Below are 19,511 nucleotides of genomic sequence, written 5' to 3' on the forward strand. Positions count from 1 at the left end.
ATTTAGAAATAAATTTAAATACTGTATAGATGTTCTCCTAAGTAGGACATGAGAATGCTTACAGTTAAATGTTCTAAGACAAGAACATAACCTTTGCATTGAAAACCAGTTAAATGCTGGAGAGAAAGATTAATTATTTTGATTGCCTAACAATAATTCTGTGACCATTAAAAGTGTTGTCTCTGAACCATATTAGCCAACAAGGGTTTTTTATTTGAGTTGGACTTCCCTTGCTTTTCTTTTCTTTTCTTTTAAGGAGCAATGAAAAGAAAACAACACTTTTTGTATCTGTGAGTACTGTGACTTTGTTTTCAGAAATTATGTTTTGTACCTTAATTATTATAAAGAAAATGGGATACTATTGGGGATTCCTGTTTAAAAAGGTTTTTTTACATGAGGTATAATTACATCAAGCAAGTGAACGGTCTGATTTTATTTGCAATGTTTACTCATTATAACATTTCTTAATTCTCTCTTGCCCTACAAACTGAGTCGTTTTAAAAGATATTATTGCAATACCAGCATCAACCTTCTAACAATTTGGTTTGACCAAATGGTTCAGGAAGAATTATTTTGTTGTGGTAGTCAGCATGCTAAAAAAAAATAAATTCCTATCTTAGAGTTCAACTAGAAGAATCTTTCTTTTTCATTATTGGCATTATTGGCTTCACTCATGTTATGATCCATGAGTGTACACATATGTGCCATGTGTCTGACATGTGTGAGAGTATTAAGATATGTAGTATGCAAAGAAAGTTAGCAATTTTATGAAAGTCTGTCCATATCCATGCATCATTCAGTCATTGTCTTAGCACATCTTCATCTCAATTGAGGAAAAACAGCCATATAAAGAAGAAATGTTTACTATGTGAAAAAAAAAAGGCAGGGAAAGTGGTGGAAGTGATGTGCTTTAGTAAGCTATACAATTTTAACACTGCTGCATATAAAGAACTAGTCTTGTAACACCTTGACTAACTGGCAAATTTTATTAAAAAGCCTCACTGCAGCTCACAAATGATACTTTCTAATAAAATTAGTTAATTAAAACAGTACTACCAAACTCCCGATTTTTGGTTATGATAGGTTAACTCCTGCGGTGTAAATAAAGGGAAACGTTTCTGTATTTATGAGAGCAATTGTCAGTACATCTAATCCACCAAGCTGACAGAATTTCCAAAACACTCCTAGCTGAAAACCCAGGAAAACAGTGACATCTATTGTTAAAGATTAGTACATTTTAAAATCGTTTGGAGCTTCAAAACAGCTGCAGCCTTCATCTTATTTGTATGTCATGGTCTGTTTTTGTTTGAAATTTGTGGTAAACAGAATTGGAAATGTAACTATCCCTGGGCTTACATTCAAGATGGCGTTGGGTGGTTTCCAAGAAATCAAGAGGTCAAGACTGCTGAGTAGAAAAGAGTGTGTTTGCATGATGGCCATTGCACTGAAATATTACAGGAAGTGTTAGCTCCACTTTATACTGTTTTGGTAAGTGCATCCAGCTTCGGTCACTGTGATAAAAAAAAAGATGTTGAGATTCTAGAAAGAGTGCAGAGAAGAACAACAAAGATGATTAGGGGACTGGAGGCTAAAACATACCATGAATGGTTGCAGGAACTCTTCCATCTAAGAAAGAGAAGGACTAGGGGTGATCTAACAGCCTTCCAATATTTGAGAGGCTGTCACAGAGAAGTGGGGGGGGGGGTGTCAATCTATTTTTCAAAGCACCTGAAGGCAAGACAAAATGGATGGAAGCTTATTAAAGAGATATCCAAACTAGAATTAAAGAAACATTACTTGTCAATGAGAACAATTAATCTGTAGAATGGCTTATCCCCAGAAGTTGTGGGTGCTCCATCACTGGAGAATTTTTTAAAGATGAGATCAGACAGTCATTTATCAGGAATGGTATACTTCCACGACGGCGAACCTATGCCACGCATGCCAGAAGTGGCCTGCAGAGCCATCTCTCTGGCCACGCGAGCCGTTGTCTGTTGCTCTTCCGGGTGCCGGCCAGCTGGTCTTTACGCACGCGGGAGTGCCGGAAACCGGAAGAGCAGCCGCCCGGCGTGCATGCGCATGCCAGGAAGATAATCTTCCAGTTTCCAGCACACGCATGTGCACTGGCCACCTGGCCTTCTGGTTTCTGGCACACATGCACGCATGAAGGCCAGCTAGTCGTCGTGCATGCACGCGCCAGAAACCAGAAGGCCATCTTCCTGGCATGTGCACCGGGTGGCTGCTCTTCTGGTTTCCAGCACATGCACTCTCCCATTTCAGCACTCAGTGCCCAAAAGGTTCACCAAGCCTGGTATAGGATCTCCTGTTTGAGCAGGGATTTGGACTAGAAGATCTCTGGGGTCCATTCCAACTTTCATTATTCTGTCCCGTGTAAAAACCAATTATATCTCGTAGGAGGGAGCAGCACCTTAAGAGGTAAGATAATTGATCAGAGTTAATCTTCGGAATTCATTTTGCCTCTTTTCTACTCTAAATCTGCTCTCTAATTTAGTGCTGCAATTGAGACTTAGATCATAAACGAGCATCATAATTGCAGGTATTTCAACCATTTGTTTGGCGACTGTTCAAAGTTACAATTGCACTGAAAAAAGTGGCATATAAGAAAGTTTATAAGCCTTTGCATTTATGACTGTCATAGCATCCTAGAGTCATGTGGTCAAAATTTGAGTATTTTAGCAACCAGCATGTATTTACAAGGGTTGAATTGTCCCAGGTCACTATGGGAGGCTTTCCCAACCAACTTCCAACAAGACAAGTCAGTGGGGGGAGCTGGGTTTGCTTAACAGCCATGTGTGTCTCTTAACAACTGCAGTGATTCACTTAGCAATTATAGCAAAAGAAAAAAGAAAAAGGCCATAAAATTGGGCACAATTCCCTTAATAACCACCTTGCTTAGCAATGGAAATTTTGTGGTTATAAGTCGAGGACTTCCTATATGATCAATATCACTTGGATAGTCATCTTGTCAGTGTGCAGCTAAGAATTATGGAAATTGAAGACCACTCTAATTGGGAATATCTGGTTAGGGAAAGCTGAATAACAGCTGGATTAAATGACTTCACTGCCTAATATTTTAATAGCTCTTTCTTAATACATGGGACTGAAATGTGTTTGGGCTCCTACTCTACTCTCTGACCATTGGGGTGATAGATCTGTACTACCCACCCTTTCTGTAGTTTTAATTGGGCCAATTTCTTATTGCGGCTTCGCTGTTTACTTTGTTGGCTTTGTAGTAAGTTTTCACAATGTGATTCTGACAAAAATGTTTTTAACAAATTAATCTCTGTGCATAGCAGTGTTTAGTGCTTTTTGCCAAGGAAAACTTGCATTCTTGGTTTAGGCCTAGACTTGCCTGTAGTTACTGACATGAAACTAATGCTGGTTTAATTTTGGTTTTTATTTATGCATCGTTACTGGGAGGCTCATCAGTCTCTCCCTGTACTATTCTATCACGCAAGGATTCTATCCCTTCATACGCTTTTTTTATACTTGGTGAGAAACATAAAGGACACAGAAGAGTCTGTTGGTAATTGCCTATCTATCCCATTTTTTCATTGTCTTGATGGCCCCTTTTTCTGAGTAATTCTTCTGAATCCCCTTCTCCCAGGCTTCTTGGAAGACTGACCAGAGATCTGAAATGAGTCGCTTCTAAAGACACTCCAGATATTAGTCTGAACTTTTTGAATTCTGCTGCATAGGGCAGTGTTGGTGTGGTGCCGTGGGTTTCGGGTTCAACGTGTGAAGGGTGTGTGTTTGTGTTTATTTTCATGGCCAGGGTCATGATATGCAATGAAGATGGTGTTTGATTTTATTGTACGAGGTGCAATGACAATAAACTAAACTAAACTAAACCCTTAGGGATCCTACCTATTTTAGAGAAATGGGGAAAATATGGATCTTTCTATATTTAGAATAGAATAGAATAGAATAGAATAGAATAGAATAGAATAGAATAGAATAGAATAGAATAGAATAGAATTCTTTACTGGCCAAGTGTGATTGGACACACAAGGAATTTGTCTTTGGTGCATAAGCTCTCAGTGTACATAAAAATACATCCATCGAGAATCATAATATACACTTAGTGATAGTCATACGATACTAAATAAGTAATCAAATCTTACTAAGAAATTAAATAAAACAATACAAATTGTAAGGATACAAGCAACACATTTATAGTCATAAGTGGGAGAAGTTAGGTATTAGGAAGGATGAGAATAATAATAATAATATAGTCTTAGTAAATAGTTTGACAGTGTTGTGCAAATTAGTTGTTTAGCAGAGTGATGGCAAAAAGCTCGGGGAAAAAACTGTCCTTGTGTCTAGTTGTGTCTGGTGTGATGCTCTATAACATCGTTTTGAGGGTAGAAGTTGAAACAATTTATGTCCAGGATGTGAGGGGTCTATAGCTATTTTCACAGCCCTCTTTTTGACTAGTGCAGCATACAGGTCCTCAATGGAAGGCGGGTTGGTAGCAATTGTTTTTTCTGCAGTGTCCATTCATTGGATCAGCTGAATTTTGAAGTCGACTTTTCATGTGCGAAGGCTAAATTAATTGTCTTAGTATTTACAGTTCTAAGCAGATAAGATCATTTGGGAATCTAGTATTCTGAATGTGCAGGCACACACACAGGCCGAGCTAGCAAAATAAAACAGAATAAAATGAGCCGAGGCAGCGAATTAAGTTTGTGTTCATCTTTGTAATTCCATTGTCTGTCTGTAGGTGTCCTCACTTTCCCTCTTTCTAAAGCCATTTTCACAAGTGTCTTAACAATAAGAGTCACAGACGAAAACTTGGTAATATTAAATGTTTCATAAATAAAAAGTTTATCATTCCCAATCTGCTATCCATTTCTTACATTTGCATTTCCTACCAAGTTTAATCCCCATATTCCATTTTAATATTCCTATTATTTCCCAGACAAAAAAACAAGCAACTCATTTAATTTTAGGCAATTGGATGGATAAAAAACAAAGGGTGGAAATAGGAGCAGAGTTTTGGGGAATGAGCAGAAAATCCTCAACTTTCATTGGTGGGCCCCAAGGATAGCTTGATTATTATCATTTAATAATTATAATAACTATGATTATTATCATTTAATGATACTAAATGATACTGCTATAGAATGCTGCTGAAAAATATGGCAAGACCAGAAGTGTGCTAGTCTTATCCAGGTCCCTATTCAAATTCTAAATATGAACAGCCGATGAGATTTTCATTACATGCCAAAGCCTGAAGTTGAACTAAAAGGGATCTAGATAATCTAGGATTTAACAATTGTAGCAACATTTCTTAAAAAGAGAAGATTTGGAATTTGTACGACAGCTGTAAGAGAAGGGCAGGCAGAACGAAGAGGTGGCATTAAGCAGGTCGTCAGCCTAGAATCATTAAGTTCCCATAAATGGTCCAAGTCCAACACCTCTTGAATTCTGTTGACTTTTATCTGGTGCCAATTTAACATTGAACTTTTAGTTGACTATTATTATGTATAGGCTTGAGCAGTAAATCTTCTGAATTGGAACTTATATGTTACCCTGATCCTTCCTGCCTGACAGTGTCTGAGTTGAGTAATAATTTATTACGGAGTGGGGTGAGCTGACATTTTCTTCAAGGGTTGGTGGCTACACCCCATTCCTCAAGGTGGCATCACTGACTCCCTCAACTAACACGTTACATTCCTTCTTTGATCAACTGAACAAGCCAGGAGGAACACAGGTTGGATTTATAACTAGTAGAACTCATTCCACAGAGAACCTTGTCCATTTCTTTCTCCGTGAAATATTAGTTGATGGGTTTGTGCCAAAAGAAGTAAGACTTTGCTAGATACCAGGCCCTGAATTATATATAAGACTTCATGTATCATTAAGAATACTTTGAACATGGGAGCAGCTAGTACAGTGGTTCTGGAACAGGGAATCAAACTCAAGGGCCAGGGGCCGGATCCAGCCCATGGGGTACTTAGATCTGGACCTCAGGCCTGCTCTGGAAACAGTGAGGGATCAGCCCACAGGGCCAGCAAAAAGGGAGGCTTCTTGAGCTCCATTTTCGGTGGCTGAGGGCTGCAGGAGGCCATTGTGGCCAAAAACAGATGAGGGACGTCGAGATTGCCATAGCCACCCTGGCACAACCACCCAGCCCCCCAAGGTCAAACAGAACCCTGTTGCGGCCCTCAATGAAATTGAGTTTGCACCCCTGTTCTAGAACATACCTTGGCAGTAGCGGGGGGAGGGGAACAGGACATCAGTGGCACTAAAAATTTCATTTAGGGCCAGTTACTCCCTTGAGACCAGCTAGAACATCTACGTCAAACTCTGAGCCGTATCACCCCGTTACAGTATGATAGTCTCCAGAAGAATATTTGCAGCTCAGGGTTGACATGAGGGGATCTTGATACTTTCTGAGCTTGCTTGCTTCCTTGCAGACGTATCAATGCCATGATGATGTGCATCACTGCAGCACTGGTGAGGTTACTTAGTTTGGGTAATGAAACATCTGCCGGAAAAGAATCAAGTTCAGAGACCCTTCATGAAATTGCTAAATAGATGCAACTATAGAAATATTAAAAGGGACGCGGTGGTTCAGTGGCTATGACACTCAGATTGTCAATCAGAAAGGTCGGCGGTTTGAATCCCTAGCGCCATGGAACGGAGTGAGCTCCCATTACTTGTCCCAGCTCCTGCCAACCTAGCAGTTCGAAAGCACATAAAAATGCAAGTAGAAAAATAGGGACAACTTTGGTGGGAAGGTAACAGCGTTCTGTGCGTCTTTGGTGTTTAGTCATGCCGGCCACATGACCACGGAGACGTCTTCGGACAGCGCTGGCTCTTCGGCTTTGTAATGGAAATGAGCACCACCTCCTAGAGCCAGAAGCGAATAGCACAGATGTGCGAGGGGAACCTTTACCTTTACCTATATAAATATTATTTGTTTTTAAAAAAATGAACCCTCCCCCTGGTAAGGCGCCCAATTCTAACAAAGAAGCAATCGTGTCTATGTCTTGTTCCCTTCTTCTCATAGCAGTCACCAAGAAGAACTTTGAGTTCCTATATACCGTAGCGCCAATCATTTTTGAAAATTCCTTTTGTTTCAAAAACTAGTTTGGTATACCACTCTCTCATTTCGTGCATGGCGAGTGATTATGAGAGGAGCTGGCTCAAAATTCTATGAGCCGATTTAATAAACGTACGAGAGAAATAGCAAAGACAGGGAAGGGGCTTGGGGGACTTTTCTGATGTCAATTTTTTTGCTTTCTGTTTTTCTAGGGACACTTGGCAACAAAGAGGTGTATGTTTTTAATCTCACCTCCCTCACAAAGTCTGAAAATATCTTGTCTGCTCTGTTGCATTACTACGTTGGAGATCTCCAGAACGGCAGCACCAACTGCCCTCAATCCAACAGCTGCTCTCTTCTGGCCCCCAGAAAATCTGACCTACAGATCAAGCTTTTGCTGTTGAGTTCCCCATCATCAGCAAACCAATCACGAACCCTGGGCCGTTACTTGGTCAACGTCTCTGCTGCTTTACAGGACGACCATTTGTGGCAGTGCAAAAACATTACTCAGGACTTGAAGCGAGCGAAGGAGCACAGCCATCTTATGATCGGGGTCCAGATGGCCTCCGTTGGCCAACCTCCATGGAAGAGTCTGCAGCTCAGCTATGAACCGTACATCCTCGTCTACGCCAACGACTCCGCCATTTCAGAACCAGAGAGCGTGGTTTCCAGCTTGCAAGGTCATTGGAATCCACCACCGGGGCCTTTCCCCAAATTGGATAGCCGGTCAATCAATGACCTCAGCGGACAGCGGGCGAAACGTTCCACCAGTTTTCTTCTGCCCTTGCAGAACAACGAGCTTCCGGGAGCTGAGTATCAGTACAGCGAGGACGAAGGGTGGGAGGAGAGGAAGCACTACAAAACCCTGCAGCCACGGCTGGCGGAAAGGTCAAAGGGTAAGAAAAAGCCCAGAAAACACAGTCATCAGAAGAGCCAAATACTCCAGTTCGACGAGCAGACCCTGAAGAAGGCGAGGCGGAAGCAATGGAATGAACCGAGATCTTGCTCAAGACGCTATCTCAAAGTTGATTTTGCAGATATAGGCTGGAATGAATGGATCATTTCTCCTAAAGCTTTTGATGCTTACTACTGCTCAGGTGAATGCCAGTTCCCTATTCCAAAGGTACTGTATCTCTAGTTTTCTTTTATCTTTCTTTTTTTTAAGAAAAAAAAAAGTTATGTTTTTTTTTTCTTTACCGCTGGGTACAATACAAAGAAAATCCTCTCTTTTAAAACTCCAAATGTGGCTTTGTTGAAAAATATCAATTAAAAAAAAACCCAGCTTGCTTGTTATTAAACTACAGTACAGCATGCAGGAAATGGGCCATTTACTAGATGGATAGGATAGAGATATGTTTTAAGGGCCACTGCTGCCATAAACTAAGCACAAAGGCAAAACTGGTAGATGCAGGGTTATAAAAAGAAAATTACAGGGGTGAAATGCATCAAATTTTACAGTAAATCCCAAGACACTGTCAATTTCTTGCTGCATAATAAGGATGCCTCAACTCTTAAAATGCCAATTTAGTTAATCGCTCCGAATCCCATCTCCTGGGTGCCATTTTCTAAAAATATAATAATGTTTAATTCTTTGGGAAAGTTGCAGCTTCTTCCTAAAATACGCTGTTCTGAAAAATAAATACTCTGTATTGATTTAGAATGCCACAGGCCATGAGAAATCCACAGGGATTAAATTGCAACATCAACTTTCAGCGACTTAGATTATGCACAGTAGTTCAGTCAAGTCCTTTGAATCGATGTCATGCAGATTCTCTCGTATCTCAAGGGTGTGCAGTCCTTCCGTTTCCTCCAATGTCAACAAGGCTCAGCTGATGAAAAGTCCAGAGGAATTTCTTGAAACTCATCAATAATTCTCCCAATTAGAAAGCAAACAAAGGAAATATTCCATAAGTCATAAAATCAGTTCCATTCTTATAACATGCAGGGTTGGCAATGGTGCAAGGAAGCTGTTTAAAGAAAATACAGGTAGTTTTCAAATTACAATCACTTGTTTAGTGACTGTTCAAAGTTATGACAGCACTGAAAAAAGTGACTCATGGCCATTTTTTCACACTTACAATCACTTCACCTTTGCGATCAAGATTTGGATGCTTGAAAACTGATTCATATTTATGATGGTTGCAGCATCTTTTGTGTGTTTGTGAGTGTGAGTGTGTGTGTGTGTGTGTGTGTGTGGTGTGATCCCCTTTTGCAACCTTCTGACAAGCAAAGTCAACGGGGAAGCCAGATTCACTTAACAACCACGTTACTTAATTAACAACCGTAGTGATTCACTTAACAAACCATGGCAGGAAAGGTCATAAAAAGGGGCAAAACCTCATTTAACAACTGTTTTGTGTAGCAGTGGAAATGTTGGGCTGAACTGTGGTCATAGGTCGAGGACTACCTGTATTAAGATGATCTCAAATGCACCCAGCAACCAAGCACCAGGTTGGTATTGAGATGGCATTAATGGATCAAGTCAGAAGAATTGAATAATCCTAAAATAGCAATAGCACTTAGTCTTATATACTGCTTCACAGTGCTTTACAGCCCTCTCTAAGCAGTTTATAGAGTCAGCCTATTGCCCCCTCAATCTGGGTCCTCATTTTACCCACCTCGGAAGGAGGGAAGGCTGAGTCAACCTTGAGCCTGGTGAGAATCGAACTGCCAAATTGCAGGCAGCCAGCAGTCAGCAGAAGTAGCCTGCAGTACTGCACTCTAACTACTGTGCCACTGTGGCTTTTTTTGGCCACTGCACCTCTGGGTCATTATGTTCCTATAAGGCCCAAATTAAGCAGAATTTACAAGCCGTGCTTTTCAAAAATACTTTAAAATCAGGAATGTATTCAAAGCACAATAGCATTCATTTAACTCTCATTGCATTCTCAGAGATATTCAGACTACGTATGTACATTCCTATAGGAACTGACCAGACTGAAAGGGCATTTAAGACATCGTGCTAACCATTTAAAATACATAATCAAGCAATTGCTTTGCATATAAACAGTTGTACACCAGAAATGCACAACTAGTTTTAGAGCACGCGTAATCTTTGGGGAGTGTTCCTGAGTAAAGACAATAAAAAGATGATGTCATCTGGAGAAGAATACACTAGATGCCATTCAGATTTCATTAAAGTAATGAACTGCGTTGATGGCCCACCCTTATTCGTCATTTTCCTCCTCTGCCACGTTCAAAAAAAATATATCACAATTTGGTGGGAACATTTGGAGATCGTTTGTAGCCTCACATTAGGTAGTTTCATTCAGGGGTGGGATGAAACCAGGGGTGGGATGCTACAGTTCTGTGTTTGCTGCTGTTTGGCCTACCTGTCCTTTTTATTTCCTGCTTTTTCAACCTCAGCTGCTTTGGACGGCACAGCTGAGGTTGAAAAAGCAGGAAAAAAAAGAGGCTTTTCAGACGTTGTGCACCTGCGTGCAGCGCTTTTCAGCTGTCTGGGTGGCACAGCTGATGGTTTTTTTACACGCGCACACAGCTTAGTCACCAAACCGGTAGTATAACACCGATCGAATCCCACCCCTGGTTTCATTGTATTTCAACCTATTGCCATGTTGGTTAATGTTTGTATTATGTCAGGGCTTTATACGTTCCTTTCCTTCTCCAGTTCCACATATTCAGCTAGACATTTCCATTCCAGGGTGCACTGAGAATGTATAGTCACCAAAGTATATTTATTCAGTTTCACTGCAGACTTGCTAACATTTCAGGGTAGCAAGAGAATATTAATGAATATTAGGCTCCGTGCCTCTGGAATGCAAGCAGGTACCTTAATAAATTGTCAGCAGACTGCGTTTGCAAGAACATCTTCTGAATTGAAGCGGGTGTGAGAGGCAGTGTTTGGAAGCTGAATTCCACAAAGGGCAGAATTTCGCTGCCTTAAGTTCCAGGCGTGACTCAATCTGAAACAAGTGCTTTTCCCATACCTAAAACCGGTATCTGTCTGGACCGTTTATTTTGTATTATTGTTATTAGTTGATAATATAAAATACAAGAATGCAAAAGCAAATAATAGGAAAAATAAGGGAGGAAGAAGGGAAGAGAAAAGCATAGAGAAGAAGGAAAAAAGAAAGAAAAGGCGTTGACTTCCAATTCCCTTCTGTGCAACAGAATAAAATAAAACCTCAACTTTTTTATTTTCACATAATAGTTTAAACTAGGCGTTTCTATAGGAACAGATCAATCTAATCAGCAAAACCTAAAATCAAACTTTCATTCCCCCCCGCACCTTGTTCTGACCCAAACCTTGTTCCAAGGACACAAACACAAAACGGAGGTAACAGCAAAACCTTCTAATGATTCTTTACGAATTCCATTCCTTCCCAGTTAAAAGGATGTTTCAAACTAATTGTCTCTGATAAGAACAAGCCTTGCCAAAGTTGTGCAAGGCTGCCAAGAACACTAGATAAAGTTGCCAAGAAATATTTCAAACACAAAGAGTCTCCAAACACAAACTAAGAGAGTCCAAACATCCACAAGGCTTGAGTACAAAAACTTCTTTGCTTCCTGCAAAGAACTCTGGTTTCTCAGCTGGCTTTTATCTCTTAAGGGAGGGGCCATTACCTTGCAGCCTTACTCCCAAGTCGCCCATGCTACTACAGCTGCTCGTTCCTTTGAGCAGCCCTGCGTGCACGCACATTGGGCACAGGCTCCTCCTCGGGGTCCTCTGCATCACTGCTGCCATCCTCCACAATCACTGAAGGCAGCATTCCACTCCCTGATGGTCCTGGCCCCATCCCTGCATCACATGCAGGCCCTTCATCCGAGCCCTCGCTCTCTAAGACCTCAGCTGTCAGCACCTCAAGCACAAAGTCCAGAAGCGGTTTCCAAGTAGAAGCGGTTTCTTTTATCAAAGCAATCCATTTAGCCATCTGCTAACTCCATCAACTTCTGCAACCATTCATCCATTGTGGGGATTGAACTGTCCTTCCATTTTTGTTGCCATCCACATATATCTGTCTGGACTGTTTCAAAGGAATTCTGCAGTGTGATGGCACAGGTGTTGAGGTAATTCCCCGTTAGGAGAATGAGCGCATACAGGGAGACGTAGTGAGAGAAGTGAAGAATAACACACACAGCACACAGATACACTGTACAGTAAATGTAGGTTTTTACTTCCCATAAACGTTTAAGCTAAGTCCAAACAAGCAGTGCAAGTCGTTCACAGGTAAAGCAGCCGGTGTTCAGTTCAGGGATAATCCAAATATCAAAGTCCAGTATCAAAAACAGTTCAGTAACAGACTTACATCAACAATCAGTAACAGTCATTAGGAGGAACGGCAACACTCTCCAACAGAAGGAAACAGAGACTCACACTGGGACTAAAACAACCCAGGTTTCTGGCTCCATCTTATGGCCATTTGAGAAAACACACCCAACTACAATTTTTGCATTTTCCTAAAGATACGATATTGAAATGTCTATCCTGGTTTATATATTTCCAACTCAAATACCTGTTAGGCGACCTACATTCTTAACAACAGGCCTTCGGGCTTTAATGCTTAGCGGCTTGCGGAATTAATTCCAGATGCTTTGAAGTTACCATTATTACTGAGGACCCTGAGCAATATCTGTACAAAATACTTTTTTGAAGTTTCCAAATATCAGTAGAAATCAAGGCCTTGACAGAGGCAGTTAAGGAGAAATTTCCTGACAATTAGAACAATTAAATCATTTAATAGCTTGCCTCCAGAAGTTGTGGGCTCTCCATCACCAGGTGATTTTTAAGAAGAGATTGGACAACCATCTGTCTGAAATAGTGTAGGCAGGGGTGGGCTTCAGAAATTTTAGCAATGGGTTCTCTGCCTGGTTGCTGGGTGGGTGTGGCCATGGTGGGCGTGGCCTAGTCGGCCTGCACCACAGTGTGTGGGGGGGGAGTTTTTGCCCTCCCTGGGCTCTGGAGGCTTTCTGGAGAAAACGGCCTCCCGGGGCTCCGGAGGCTCTCTGGAAGCTGGAAACTGGCCCATTTTTGTCCTTCCCAAACTTCCAGGAGGCCTGTTCTTTCCCCTCCCTGAGCCTCCGCGCACACCCTGCACTTACCTGCATCCAAAACGGCCCGTGTGGGGACTCCTGGGAGGGGAGGGGTGGGGTGGGTGGGGCCAGCCAGGAGCGGGATTTGGGGGTTCTCTGAATTGTACAGAACCTTAGCCAGGGGCTCCCCCGAACCCCTGCAAACCCCCAGCAGCCCCACTCCTGGGTGTAGGGTTTCCTAATTAAGCAGCGGGTCGGACTAGAAAGCCCTCTAAGGTCCCTTCCAACTCAAAAAATCTTGGAAAGCAATCAAAGGGAAGGGAAAGACATAAGAAAAGGAAACCGAATAGGAAAAGGAAAGAATTTTTCACAGAATAACATCTTTTTCCTATTTGGTTCCCTTTTTCTTATCCCTTTTCTTTCCCTTCTATTGCTTTCCAAGCTTTTTTATTCGTTGGTTTATAAAAAAAAAACCCAACAACCTCCAGTTTTCCAGGAGAAAATTCAGAAGAAAAAGGAGAGAGCAAAACTTTCGCTCTTCCCGAAGGCCCTTAAGGTCTAAATAGCAATCCAACATGCTGCGTGTGTCACTTATGAAGCACTCATTGCATCCTGTTTGTCAGATCAAGATTTGAATCCCTACTGGAGAATAGCTTGACCCTTTCATCTCTGTGGCAGCCCCTCAAATATTGGAAGACTGCTCTCATGTCTCCCCTGGTCCTTCTCTTCACTACACTAGCCATGCCCAGTTCCTGTAACCATTCATCGTATGTTTTAGCCTCCAGTCCCCTCATCATCCTTGTGACAACAGGATATCTGTCTGAATATTTCCTGACATTTGTTTCATTTCCGTCTACCATTTTATGACCTTTCACGAAGCCTTCAAGGCAGCTAACAATTATTTTTAACAACTCGGTCATTGAGAATATTGCATAATAACAAAATTAAATCAGACAAACTAAAACATAACCAATACTGTCATGACAGTTCACTCATGCAGCTGATGTCACATTTCCCAAAACCATTTTTCTTCTGCTATTCCTCCTTTTACTTGCGCTTTCCTCCAAATTATGTTTAGGGTGGTTTCCCCAGCACATTGCAGCGTTTATAAATACAAGTCAGTTGTCAAGAATTTTGATCATGTGATCATGGGGGGAAAAACTGTAAAAATTGTAAGTTTGAACTTGGTCTTAAGTTATTTTTTTCAGTGCTGTTGTAACTTTGAACAGTCACTAAACAAACTGTTGTAAGCCAAGGACTATCTATAATCCTGAATCTTCGAGCATGACACAATTTCTAATTTTTGGAATTCTTCAGGAATTTCAAATTCTTCCTTAATAATTTGCTACGTTTCATTTTACTACATTTCAATTCTGTTATTTGTTTTATTGCAACAACCTTCCCTTTCAATAACATGTTTGTATTGAATAAACTAGTTTGTTAATAAGCACATTAGTTCAAGCTTACAAATACATTTTGCAAATAATTGTAATCCGCAGTTTTTTTCCCCCGTCCCATCTGTTCCTACTGCATTAGTCATCTGCAGTTATACTGACAATTTATTTACACAAAATCTTGGTCAATGAGATGTGATTCAAGGGAAGTGCAGGTGACCAAGCAAATTGCTACTTTACAAATCTATACGAATTTTGTTTTTTAGGAGGCCAAATGGCATGTCACATTATAGTGACTTTTTGAATAACAGCGAAAACATCTCCAGGCAGAGGAGCTGCTAATCATTTTTCCGCCATAGTAGGCTTCTTTCAATATAATAAAAGACCACTTCCTTTCAAAATGTCATTTTAAAGAAGAGGATTTTCTGAGAAATTCTTGAAGAATCTTGTGATAAAGACAAGTTAATTAAGTAGTTAAAACATTAAATCAGTGAAATGACTTGCCTACAGAAGCTGCCAATGCTCCAACACTGCAGGTTGTCAAGAAGAGACCTGAACAATCATTTGTCTGAAATGGGATAGGGTTTCCTGCCTGAGCAGGGGGGTGGACTAGAAGACCTCTAAGGTACCTTTCAACTGTGTTATTTTGTTCCTTTCTGTTCTGTGAAGCTGTAAACATCCTGTTTTCATTGTACAATTGTTTCTCCCGTAATCTCCAAATTCTGGTTTCTCAACTCTTCAATGAAATCTCAGCAAAGAAAATTCTTTGAAAAAAAAAAGAAATATTTTCAGCAGAATGTTTGAAAGACAAAAGTTGTTTCAGTTTAACTTAAAACCTTCTCCAAATGATATTCTGAGAGAGGCTGGGTGTCGAAGTTCTTCTAACTTTCTGAACGATCATAAGGGGCCACCCATCAGTTCGTGACACCCCAGAAGGGACATGGATTAGTTTTAGGGATAGGGGACTGGTTGGGGGTAAGGGAATTATAAGTGGGACTAGAAGGAGGCAGGTGCTACCAATGCAGGTGGTCCTCAACTTATGACCACAATTGAGTGCAGAATTTCTGTTGTTAAGCGAGACAGTTTTTAAGTGAAATTTGCCCCATTTTACGACCTTTCTTGTCACAGTTATTAAGTGAATCATTACAGTAACATGTTTGTAAAGTGAATCTGCCTTCCCCATTGATTTTTCTAGTCAGAAGGTTGCAAAATGGGAAAGCACATGACCCCAAGACACTGCAGCCAGGGGTGGGATTCTACCAGTTCGCACCTATTCACTAGAACCGGTTGTTAACATTCTAAGCAGTTGGGAGAACCGGTTGTTAGAAGAAATTACTGGCCTAATCCTGTAAGGAAGGCAGGAAGGAAACATTCTGGTGTTGCTTACAGAAACTGCCTTTCCGTTAACCCTTATTACAGTCTTGGCAGGACTAGACTTCCTGTCCCAGGAACTTCTCTGGAGTTTTTTTCCCCTCCTTTGCTGGTACTTTGCTTGTGTGGAGTGACCATTCAAAGTTACAATGGCACTGAAAAAAGTGACTTATGACCATTTTCCACACTTACGACTGTTGCAGCATCCCCACAGTCACGAGAGGCCAGGCGAGGAGATGCGTGCCTCGATGTGAGTGATGTTGAGTTGGCCACACCCAGCCAGTCACATGACCACCAAGCCACACCCACCAACTAAGCCACGCCCACAGAACTGGTTGTTAAAAAATTTGAATCCCACCCCTGACTGCAGCCATCATAAATATGAGTCAGTTGCCAAGTGTCTGAATTTTGATCAGAAGAACATGGGGATGCTACAACGGTCATGTGTGAGAAATGACCATAAGTCACTTTTTTTCAGTGACATTGAAACCTCAAACAGTCACTAACTGTTGTATGTCGAGGACCGCCTGTAATATCTTTGAAGCCTCCGCAGATCCCTGCCATTGTTGGCTAATGCTGGCCATACGGTCCAAAGGAATTAAGAAATAGCTACTTCCAGATAACAGATAATCAGAGTTGGAAGGGACCTTGTAGGTCATCTAGTCCAACCCCCTGCCCAAGCGGGAGACCCTAAACCATTTCTGACAAATGGCAGTCCAATCTCTTCTTGAAGGTCTCAAGTGATGGCGCTCCCACAACTTCCGAAGGCAACTTCCGTTCCATCGGTTGATTGTTCTCCCTGCCAGAAAGTTTCTCCTTATTTCCAGGTTGAATCTCTCCTTGTTCAGTTTCCATCCATTATTCCTTGTCTGGCCTTCAGGTGCCTTGGAAAATAGCTTGACCCCTTCCTCTCTGTGGCAGCCCCTCAAATATTGGAAGACTGCTATCATGTTCAGGGATTCAGGGACAGTGATTTCTAGCCAATTGTTTTCAGCTCTACCTCTAGCACAGTGTTTGTCTACCTCAATGGATTTAAACGTGTGGACTTCAACCTCCTGTAATTCTCCAGCCAGCACCCTGACTGTGACAATTCTGGAAACTGAAGTCCGTTTATCTTCAAATTGCTGAGAAATACTGCTCCAGGAAGTCCAAAGGTGCTTTTTCAAGAGGCAACTGGGCTTCCTGGTTTTTATTTGAAGAGGTTTCGCTTCTCATCCAAGAAGCCTCTTCAGCTCTGAAAGGATAAGTGGGGGATGAAATCTAGTCAGAGCCGAAGAAGCTTCTTGGATAAGAAGTGAAACGTCTTCAAAAGGAAGAAACAAGAAACTCCAGTTGCCTCTTGAAAAAAGTACCTTTGGGACAACCATGACCAGGATGGCTGAGAATCTCCATAAATAAATGCTCCCGGAAAGTGCAGTTTCCCAGCTGAATTGATAACCATTTACATTTGTAGTACAATTAGTCATCGACCTACAGACACAATTGAGCCCAAGTTTTCCATTGTTCAGTGAAACACTTAAGTGAATTTTGCTCCATTTTATGACATTTCTTGCCACAGTTGTTAAGTGAATCACCACGGTTGTTAAGCTAGTGGCACAGTTGTTAAGCGAATCGGGCTTCCCCATTGACTTTGCTTGTCAGAAGGTCACATGACCCCAGGACACTGCAACGGTCATAAACATGAACCAGTTGTCAGTCAGTTGAATATTGATCACATGACCACAAGGATGCTACAACAGTCGTAAGTGTGAAAAACGATCACCTTTTTCAGTGCCATTGTAACATTGAACGACCACTAAGCGAACTGTTGTAAGTCAAGGGCTACCATAATTCATTACTTCCAAAGAACCAGGTGTTTTGTGCCCTGTGTCAGCCTTGGAAGCCATATTTTACTTGGAAGCTTCGAGGCTGCCACATTCAGTGCCTGGGAAATTGGGAGGCAGGATTTCATAGTGGGGTAGAAGATTAGACACAACAACATTCTTTCTCAGAGAGTCAAGGACATGCTGCCCTGCACCTGGAAGGGAGGGGCTGGGAGGAAGTCTTCAGATGGAATGAAGACTTGATTGGACCATGGGATGGACTGGCGGGTACAGGGGGATGGATCTTTGGTTTCTCTTTTGGAAAGGGAACTCTCCGTTTTCCCACATGTGCCAACATGACTTCTCTAATAAATTCTTACTTGGATGAACTGTCTCTGAATGCTGAATTGAGGTGGAGAATGTGGTTAGAACACCGACACCCTACTGGTCATGTGTTGAGTTTTCTTATTTGTCCTCTTTTTCTACAGGCCCTGAAGCCATCCAACCACGCGACCATTCAGAGCATAGTCAGAGCCGTAGGGGTAGTTTCTGGCATCCCGGAGCCTTGCTGTGTTCCAGACAAGATGTCATCGCTTAGCATTTTATTCTTCGATGAAAACAAAAATGTGGTACTCAAAGTGTATCCAAACATGACAGTGGAATCCTGTGCCTGCAGATAACGTTCCTACTTTTTACGGCAACTTTGTGGCTTCATAAACCTCTCCTCTTTCCATTTACCAAAAGCATACTGTTGTCCAGTTTTACGAACGGATAAGTAAGCAAGAGATGAGAAGAGACATGGAATAGGTTTTCCCCCCAACGGTAATTTTCCTACTTGTGAGCATAGGGAAGAAACCTTGGAAAACTCACCAACAGGAGCAAATAATGTGGGGAGGTTTTCAGTGGATGGTGGGGGGGAAGATAGGAAAATGAAAACTGGAAAGAATTCCATCAGGAACTGAAGATTAGCAGGAAAACACAATTTATGTTTTATGCTGTGCTCGAAGACCATTCACCCAAGCTGCTGGTTTCTCCAATCCATTCTTCCAGAATGGAATGGTAAAGGAGGTTTAATATATGTATTGTGCTTTTGAAGCTTTCTACTTTAGATTATACGAAGACTCGAATATACCATAAGCTAGTAAGATCCTACTTCCCATGTTTCAAAGATTCAAATAATCTTTTTTTAAAAATATAACCTGTTGATTTTCTTGGCATAATTTACCAGTTGTGTTCTGTTCTACCCCTCACAAAAGCATTCATTCTTAAAATAACAGGAACTTTTTATCTAAAAGCAGAACTGCATTTCTGGTGTGTATTTAGTAAAGATTACACCTCTGTTTGTTACAAAATCTTGATCTCTTGATCTCAGTACTGAATACCAGAAAGAAGAGATAAACAGGTTGAGTTTCAAGTTTTAGTTTGCCAGTCAATTATGGTAGTCTATAATTGCAATAACCGTTTCACAATGGGAATTGCGCAGCACACTTATACACTTTCAGGATATTATGGGTAGGGAATCAAGATGGCAGCCATGGCCATAGGATTGATGCTGCCATTTTGACTTTTTATTACCCAGCTTTTGAGAACCTGACATAATAGTCACTCTGTGAGGGAGACTGATGGTTTGTAAATGTGATATATATTTATATATATATATATATAAATAAAACAATACTCAAGCCCCAGTAGGGAAAACTTCCAGGGTAATGGGTATAAAACTGCGGCCTATCCAGGTGATGAGCTATACAAACTGAAGTCATGGATTAAAGAAAATATAACAAATATGTTTAATGCATGTCCCATTTGGGAAGGGAGCAGATAAATTCTTAACTAGGACCTGGATCATCAAAGTTGAAACACCATTCCTAGATTTATTGG

At 41.3% G+C, this 19,511-nt stretch overlaps 1 protein-coding gene across 1 annotated transcript in view; it reads left to right on the forward strand.

Annotated features, from left to right (window-relative positions):
* Positions 1 to 18,813, forward strand: part of BMP3 (bone morphogenetic protein 3) — a 34,715-nt gene extending 15,902 nt beyond the window's left edge. Inside the window, exons 2-3 of the mRNA XM_026718920.2 lie at positions 7,285 to 8,195; positions 18,119 to 18,813. Coding sequence (XP_026574705.2) covers positions 7,285 to 8,195; positions 18,119 to 18,310 — 1,103 coding nt within the window. The 3' untranslated portion in view covers positions 18,311 to 18,813. The remainder of the gene's footprint in view (positions 1 to 7,284; positions 8,196 to 18,118) is intronic.
* Positions 18,814 to 19,511: the final 698 nt, after the last annotated feature.

Source organism: Pseudonaja textilis, chromosome 6 (assembly GCF_049901715.1).
Source record: "Pseudonaja textilis isolate UNSWEBS1 chromosome 6, rPseTex1.2, whole genome shotgun sequence".
Taxonomy (NCBI): Eukaryota; Metazoa; Chordata; class Lepidosauria; order Squamata; family Elapidae; genus Pseudonaja; species Pseudonaja textilis.